Source organism: Nicotiana tabacum, chromosome 2 (assembly GCF_000715075.1).
Source record: "Nicotiana tabacum cultivar K326 chromosome 2, ASM71507v2, whole genome shotgun sequence".
In the NCBI taxonomy this organism is placed as follows: domain Eukaryota; kingdom Viridiplantae; phylum Streptophyta; class Magnoliopsida; order Solanales; family Solanaceae; genus Nicotiana; species Nicotiana tabacum.
Genome location: NC_134081.1, coordinates 14,139,515 through 14,147,082, shown reverse-complemented (window position 1 = coordinate 14,147,082; position 7,568 = coordinate 14,139,515). Strand labels below are relative to the sequence as shown.

General features: G+C 34.9%; 1 protein-coding gene across 1 annotated transcript; it reads left to right on the top strand.

Annotated features, from left to right (window-relative positions):
• Positions 1-3,109: 3,109 nt before the first annotated feature.
• LOC107775791 (putative protein phosphatase 2C 38) lies at positions 3,110-7,449 on the top strand. The gene is made up of 4 exons (XM_016595575.2): positions 3,110-4,351; positions 5,577-5,944; positions 6,100-6,336; positions 6,709-7,449. The coding sequence occupies exons 1-4, from the start codon at positions 4,051-4,053 to the stop codon at positions 6,949-6,951; spliced, it is 1,149 nt and encodes a 382-aa protein (XP_016451061.2). The 5' UTR covers positions 3,110-4,050; the 3' UTR covers positions 6,952-7,449.
• The last annotated feature ends 119 nt before the right edge of the window (positions 7,450-7,568 follow it).

The window sequence follows — 7,568 nt, the reverse complement described above, 5'->3', positions numbered from 1 at the left end:
TATTGAACGGATCAAGTAGAGATAAGTATTTTATACTGACATAATAAAATAATTTCTCTAGTTCATTCAATGTACTTATACTCTTAATCTTGATATAATTATTATTAGTTGTGTATGTCATTTATTGTTTTGATTTATTAAAAGGCGAGATTCTTTCGTGAGTCAATAAGTCTGGTAAATTGGACAATAATGATATACATTTTTGAAGTAATAATTAGTTGATGGAATCCATGTCTCGGTTTTTTAGATTGATGATACTCCTTTATGAAAGCTTATAAGTTTTCATGTGTAAACCCGGTCGGTAGATTTTGTATCCGACACATGAAATAAGTTAAGCGAAAGTTTAAAGGAAGTAATTAATTAATTAAATTATCAGTAATTTAATTTAATTGGTTAGTATCTGAATCTTAACATGGGGAGTTAAATAAGGTTTTATGGAAGAATTTCGAAATTGAACTAAGGAGTGCAATTATAAATTTTTATTGGAATAATTCGTAATTTATTATGGTAGAAATTAATTTCAAAATTTCGAAATTAATTCCATAATAGGCAGCCTTGTTAATTAAATTCTGTGGTCCGTACTGTGCCTGAATAATAGAAAATCTTTCCTTAGTGGAAGAAAAAAACCTAACAGGTTTTAGAAAAGGGTTTTAACCTAAAAACGTAGCTATATATACATGGGATATAGCTGGCCGTTTTTTTTTGTACTGGAAAACACACATTTTTCTTCCTTGAATTTAGCCCACCCGAAATATTTTCTTTCCGGATATTATTTGGGTAACACGGTAGAAGGCTGTGGAAGTTTGCTGAGGTCTTGCAACTCTGGAACTGGAGACGGATATTGATTTGCTTTGTTCACGCTTCAAGAGGTAACTCGAATAATCTCCGTATGTGCTAATTGTTTAATTCACACGTGAATATGATACTGTAATTGCTTCCGCTGCTATATATAATCCAACAGATGCAAACATCAATAGTTGATTCTACGACTTTAACAACTTTGCATAAATTAAAATACATTGTCAGAATAGTTTGTAGAAAACTAGGGTTGAGCATATAGGAGTATCAAATAACTAAAATATAGTTTATTGAAAAACTGAGGTTAACAAAAACTACAGTTGAGCATAAGTATTCTGTTTATTGTTATACCTAGACCCCTACCCTATGACATTATTATTAGTGGTGGAATCTTATGTTACACAATTAAAGTTGGAATATTTACCTTATTTGGTTGGGTTTAGACATATACAACAACTTTTGGTCAAACTAATTAATTTCTTGTTTTTTAGAAGATAAATGTTACAATCTTCATATATATACAAAAAATAATTGCAAAAAAGTTCATGAATTGAAAGGCATAAAATCAAAATAAAAGTGACACTTAAGCATCGATCTTAATTATGTGAAACTTTATTTTATTAATTGTAGGTGTGATCTGTGGAGTATAATAATATATAGAGCATGAGTTGCACTACATTTTAAAAATTATATTAAAACAGTTTTAACTGATTCACTACATAGAATATGGAGTTTTTGACTAATCGGTTGTATGTGTTGAATAGACATATTACTACGATTTTACTAGTTAGTGATCCATTGTAGTAATAATAGAGATATGATGAAATTTGCTTTAAAATATCAACTGCGCCTCAATCTAAAAATTAGTTAAATTCCCTTTCTCAAAATTAGTTAAATTCGTTAAATTCGCGCATCTCAAAATTAGTTAAATTCGCTATATACTTTATATCTATTCCGGTCTAATCGGATGGGGTGCTTGAAATTTTAGAAAAGGCCAAATACATATACAACCTATTCAACTTGGTCTTATTTTTCATATTGGTACTTTATCTCAACCTTGTTCCATTTTGGCCCTTCAACTCTACTTCTTATGTTTTATTTTAACATAAAAGCTGAAACCAGTGCAAAAAAATATAGCGCGTGTGTATATACAAATCTGAGGTGTAATAAATATCCAATTAAATGTTGCTCATCCTTGTCAAACGGGTCAATACTAAAATACCCGACCCGAATTTCTTGGTGTCCATGATACTTTCGGTTCAACTTGAAATCCAAGAATAAATATTCATTCCATTATGAAAAAATAATTTTCTTTGAGACATGGATTCACTTCAAACTTCAAGCTTATATGAAATAAAGGATGAAAAAACTAGGTGGCAACATTTAATTGGATATTTATTACACCTCAGATTTGTGTATACACACGCACTGTATTTTTTTGCACTGGTTTCAGCTTTTGTGTTAAATGAAACATAAAAAATAGAGTTGGAGGGCCAAAATGAAACAAAGTTGAGATAGAGTACTGAAATGAAAAATGGAGCCAAGTTGAATGAGTGTATATGGGTTTGACCTTTAGAAAAAGAAAGACCTAGAAAGGAACATGGCCACAATAACATGATACATAGTCAAACAAGGAGGAGAGAAAGGTAATAAAAGAGAGAAAATAGGAGGTTTCTGTCCCTAAAAGAGGCAGCATGGTACATTAAGCTTTCGCTATATGCGGGATTCGGGGAAGAGTCGGACCACAAGGATCTTTTTGCATCTAAAATATTTAAAAAAAAGAAAAATTGTTAAAAGAATTTATTTATTTCTTATTTCTTATAACAGTATTGTCTGAGTCAGCTTGAACACATTTCAATTATTCATCGAGTACCTGCTAGCTCCACCAACATATGTACGAAATAATTTTGCCAGATAAAAAGAATACTTAATGTTTTAACTAATTGGCTGTATATATTTTACATGTATATTATTGCGAATTTACTAATTAGGCCGTCGTATTAATATTTGAGACGATGAAAATTCTATAAAATATCAATTAATTGTGTTTTCATCTAATAATTAGTTGAGATTTTAGGGTTCGAGTCATGCTAGAGGGTAAGCGGGAACGCTATTGATCGTCCATGGGGTGAGATAGGTTAAAAAAAAAGTTGAGGCTTGAGGATAAATATAAATTTCTGGTATATTAGGATGGAGAGATTGAAATTAAAAAAATAAAAAGGCCTAGAAAGCAACTTGGCCAAAATTACTAGAAACATTCAAAAACAAGGAGAGAAAAGGCAATAAAATGAGAGAAAATAGGAGGTTTTCTGCTACAAAAATAGTAAAAATTTTATTTAAAAAAAAAAAAAAAATTGTCGGCAAAGAAACCTATATAGGCACAGCACATAAATAAAAAGATTTTCTTTGCCCTAAATATTTTCTCTCTACATCATATTCTGAGATCTTCTCTGACACCAATCCAAAAGATCCTCTGACCCCAAAGAAAAACTTCCAAAAAAAAAAAAAAAACTAAATTTTTATTTTTGTTATCCATTCCCTGTTTAATCCCTCTGATCCAGGAACAAACTCTGTCACCATCAATCTTTTATGTGTTTTTAACAGCTAAGTCTGTAGTTGAAATTTGACGCAAAAATTTTTGTGGTAAGGTCCACCTATATTGAAAACCAGGTTCAAGGTATGCAAAATAACAGCACTGCTCCATATTCTCTGAACTCAAATAAAAACTATTGCTTTCTTGTCTCAGGGAACATATTGCTGCTTCAATTTTGCCCATACCCTTTTGGTCTTTTTCAATCTTTTATCAGTTTTTTTGCTTATTAATGGTGTCTAGGCCTTGTTGTGTTGGTGGGGGTATAATATCAAGAATTGGGGTTGTGGGTTTTGAACATAAACAAAAACTGGAGCTAAGGTTAGGATTGATGAATATATTGTTTGCTGGTTCTTTTGGATAAATTTTGTAAGTACCTAAAAAGGGGGCTAAAAAAGATACAAACTTTATCAAGATTGGTAGACTTTTCTGAATAAAGCAGATATACATGTAATTTGATAGAAATTCGCGTTGTGTCTTTGTTTTTTTCTTATTGTTGATATTGTTGCTTGCTTCCTTGTCACTGTTCGTTGAGCGAGGGTCTATTGGAAACAACCTCTTTACCTTCATAAGGTAGGGGCAAGTTCTGCGTACACATTAACCTCTCCAAACCCCAATTGTGGTATTACACTGAGTTTCTTGTTGTTGTATGCAAAAAAGAAATGATTAAGCCTTGTTGGAAGCCTTATGTTGAGGGGGATGGTGTAGGGAGGGGTGGTGATACTAGGGGTAGAGTTGATGGTTTAATGTGGTATAAGGATTTAGGGGTTCATGCAAATGGAGAATTTTCAATGGGAACTATACAAGCCAATAATTTGATGGAAGATCAAAGTCAACTTGAATCAGGGCCATTGAGTTGTCTTGAATCAGGTCCAAATGGAACATTTGTTGGAGTCTATGATGGACATGGAGGACCGGAGACGTCCCGCTTCGTAAACAACACTTTGTTCTCCAATCTTAAGAGTAAGTCATGTTAGCTTTTTGATTGCATAAATGTTTGTTATTGTTTTGATTCTCTTGATATTATGTTGAAAGTTCAAAATAGTTTGTGTCTTGTTCATGCTATGGTATTTCTTTTATGTGGAATTGATTTATTTGATTGAACGAATGGAATGATTTCTCATAATATTTGACTTTTACAAGGCTGTAAATGCCAATGCTGTATAAGTTTTGACATAAATCCTAAAAGAGGTCAGGTTGTTAGATCTGATCTTTACAAGATTGTGCCATTTGCCATTTTTAAATTTTTTTGATAAGTCATAAGTTTCATTGACAAGCCAAGAAGTTGTTAACTTTACTAAAGTGTTATATCCATGTATATTAAGTTCCCAAAAATCTAGCCAATTTTCTGTACAATTAGGTATACCATTTGCAATGATGACTTCCACAATATGTGACGAGCTCACATTGATCGTAATTTCTGTTTGCCTAGTGATATTCTTGATAGAGAATTTTCAAGTTATTTGTCAAATTTCTAGTATTTACTGCGATATTGCTTTACTTACGACCTTGAAGACACCTGTGTTGCTCGGACTCTCCAAAAATGTCGACGGATGCGTGTCGAATCCTCCAAAAGTAGTGCATTTTTTGAGGATCCGACATGGGTGCAGCAGCATTTTGGAGAGTCCGCGCAATATAGGAAGACACTACATAACTTTCAATTCAACTTCTGCTGTTTTCAGGCTATCTTTTTGGTTAATCAGACACCACTTGCTTTTCTTCTCAAATAAGCTCTTTTAACACTTTATGATAGTGTAATAGCTAATGGGATAGTTTATAATTAGGAGGTGCTCTGAATGCAATTTGGTGTCTAATTGGAAGTCTAAATAAGCTTTTGAGATATATGATCTGGTTGGTCACTTTTATTTAGGTTCGTCAAACACAACTGTCATCACAGTTGCACGTCTCAGCTTGCTATTTTCCTCTTTGAACAGAAATATTGTAATGACTAAACTTTTGATACATGTAATAACACTCCAGTAGAAGTAAACGAAATATACATATATGGCACCATCTCCAGATGCTCTGTATATCGTGATCTGAATCCTCAATACTTTTGTGCGTTCAACCTTACTACATTCAACACTTCTTTTGTAGCTGTACAAGTAGGCGGCGTAATGAACTCGTGTTTGTGAAGTAGAATAAACGCTAGTAGGTTTTCTACTTACATTTGTCATTTCATTTGCAGAATTTGCGACAGAACATCAAGAAATGTCTGCAGATGTCATAAAAAAAGCTTTCTTGACAACTGAAGAGGAGTTTTTGTCACTTGTCAAGCAACAATGGTTTGAGAAGCCACAAATTGCATCAGTGGGATCATGCTGTTTGGTGGGCGTAATCTGCAGCGGACTACTATATGTTGCCAATGCCGGAGATTCACGAGTGGTATTAGGTAGAGCAGAAAAAGGTGCAAGGGGTGTGACAGCTATCCAATTGTCAATGGAGCACAACGCTAATAATGAGTCTGTTAGAGATGAGCTTAGATCATTGCATCCCCAGGATTCGCAGATTGTGCTTCTCAAACACAAAGTTTGGCGTGTCAAGGGTATCATACAGGTGATAATTTTTTTTTTTGTAGAAGAGATAAATTTTTTGACCATCTGGTGTTGCTTTAACCAAATGTGCCTTGTATAAGTTACCCCGAAGAAGGCCGTTCCTAAGGTGTCGTGCGTGGCATAAGAGTTGATGTTTGTATGTTATCCTCTTTACAGGTTTCAAGGTCCATTGGTGATGCCTATCTTAAGAAGGCAGAGTTCAATCGGGCACCATTATTAGCAAAGTTTAGATTGCCCGAGTCCTTCTCTACACCAATCCTCAGTGCGGAGCCATCAATATTCATTCACAGGTTGACTTCCAAGGATCAGTTCCTCATATTTGCTTCAGATGGTCTCTGGGAACATCTTAGTAACCAGGAGGCTGTTGATACAGTCCACAGTCAACCCCGAAATGTAAGCGGATAATGCCCTTTATATTCTCTTTCATTAGGATTTTATTTTTAAATAACAATCTAAAGAGTCTGCTTTGTTTCATCGTTCCTGACCCGAGGGTCTTATCGGAAACAGCCTCTCCCCACTGGATTTTTAGTTGTTGTTGTTGTTGTTGTTGTTAATCTAAAGAGTCCATGATACAGAAGAAAATTCACTCAATTGAAAGAGGCTTTTCTGGTACAATAGATTTCGTAAAAACTTCATAATCTACAAATTTTAAGAGGGGAAGGAACTGTTTCTTGCTCCGACTTAAAGTAATGTTAGTATTCTTCCACGTCTCGGATAAACGAGATTATTGACTCGGGGTGTGCTTTTTTCTTACTGTTGGACCAGGGGATAGCAAGGAGACTAATCAAAGCTGCTCTTCGGGTGGCAGCTAAGAAAAGAGAAATGAGATATTCAGACCTGAAGAAGATCGAACGAGGTGTACGGAGGCATTTCCATGATGATATCACGGTCGTGGTTGTGTTTATGGATCCATATTCCATGAACAGAAGCTCTTCTCAAAGTCCAATACTCTCCATTAGAGGAGGAGGAGGAGGAGGAGGAGGTATGCCCGCCTCTCCCAAACGATAGTTTCCAAGACTTAACGAATTCTCACTCCAATCGATCCACTTGGAAAGACTGCAGAACATGCTGTAACCACCACATGTGCAAAGCAACATCCGAAAAAGAGAGCTTCTCTTTTGGAGGCCTCAAATGTCTTGTGTCTTTTTTTCTTTCCGTTGATAACCAAGAAATCCCAGAGGGTCAACCTGGTGCGCGGTTTGAGCCTCGGTGGATAATGGACTTGCTCCTTTACTCTTCCCACTTAAATACCAGGCTTCTGTCTGCGACAGTGTTCGAACTCGTGTGCGCCTAATCCACACATCACGTCTCTTACCACTTGATCAAAGCTCTAGGAGCCAAATTTCTTGTGTCTTTACTCCTTTTAGTTTCTTTATGATTTTGGGGTTGTAATTTAATTGTTATGCGTTGTTCCATTCCTTCATTTTCAATTGATTGTTACTTCCTGTGCAGTGTAGTACTAGCCTTGTGTTACTGGCAACGTAAAAAGGTATACGAGATATTGCGAGAACAGCAACACAGAATAAGTAATATTGCAATCGTTTGCAGCAAGAATAAAAGCTAGGACGAGAACATTGCTTCTTCGATGTCCCAATCACTTTGTTATATTATATAGCTTTCGCAAT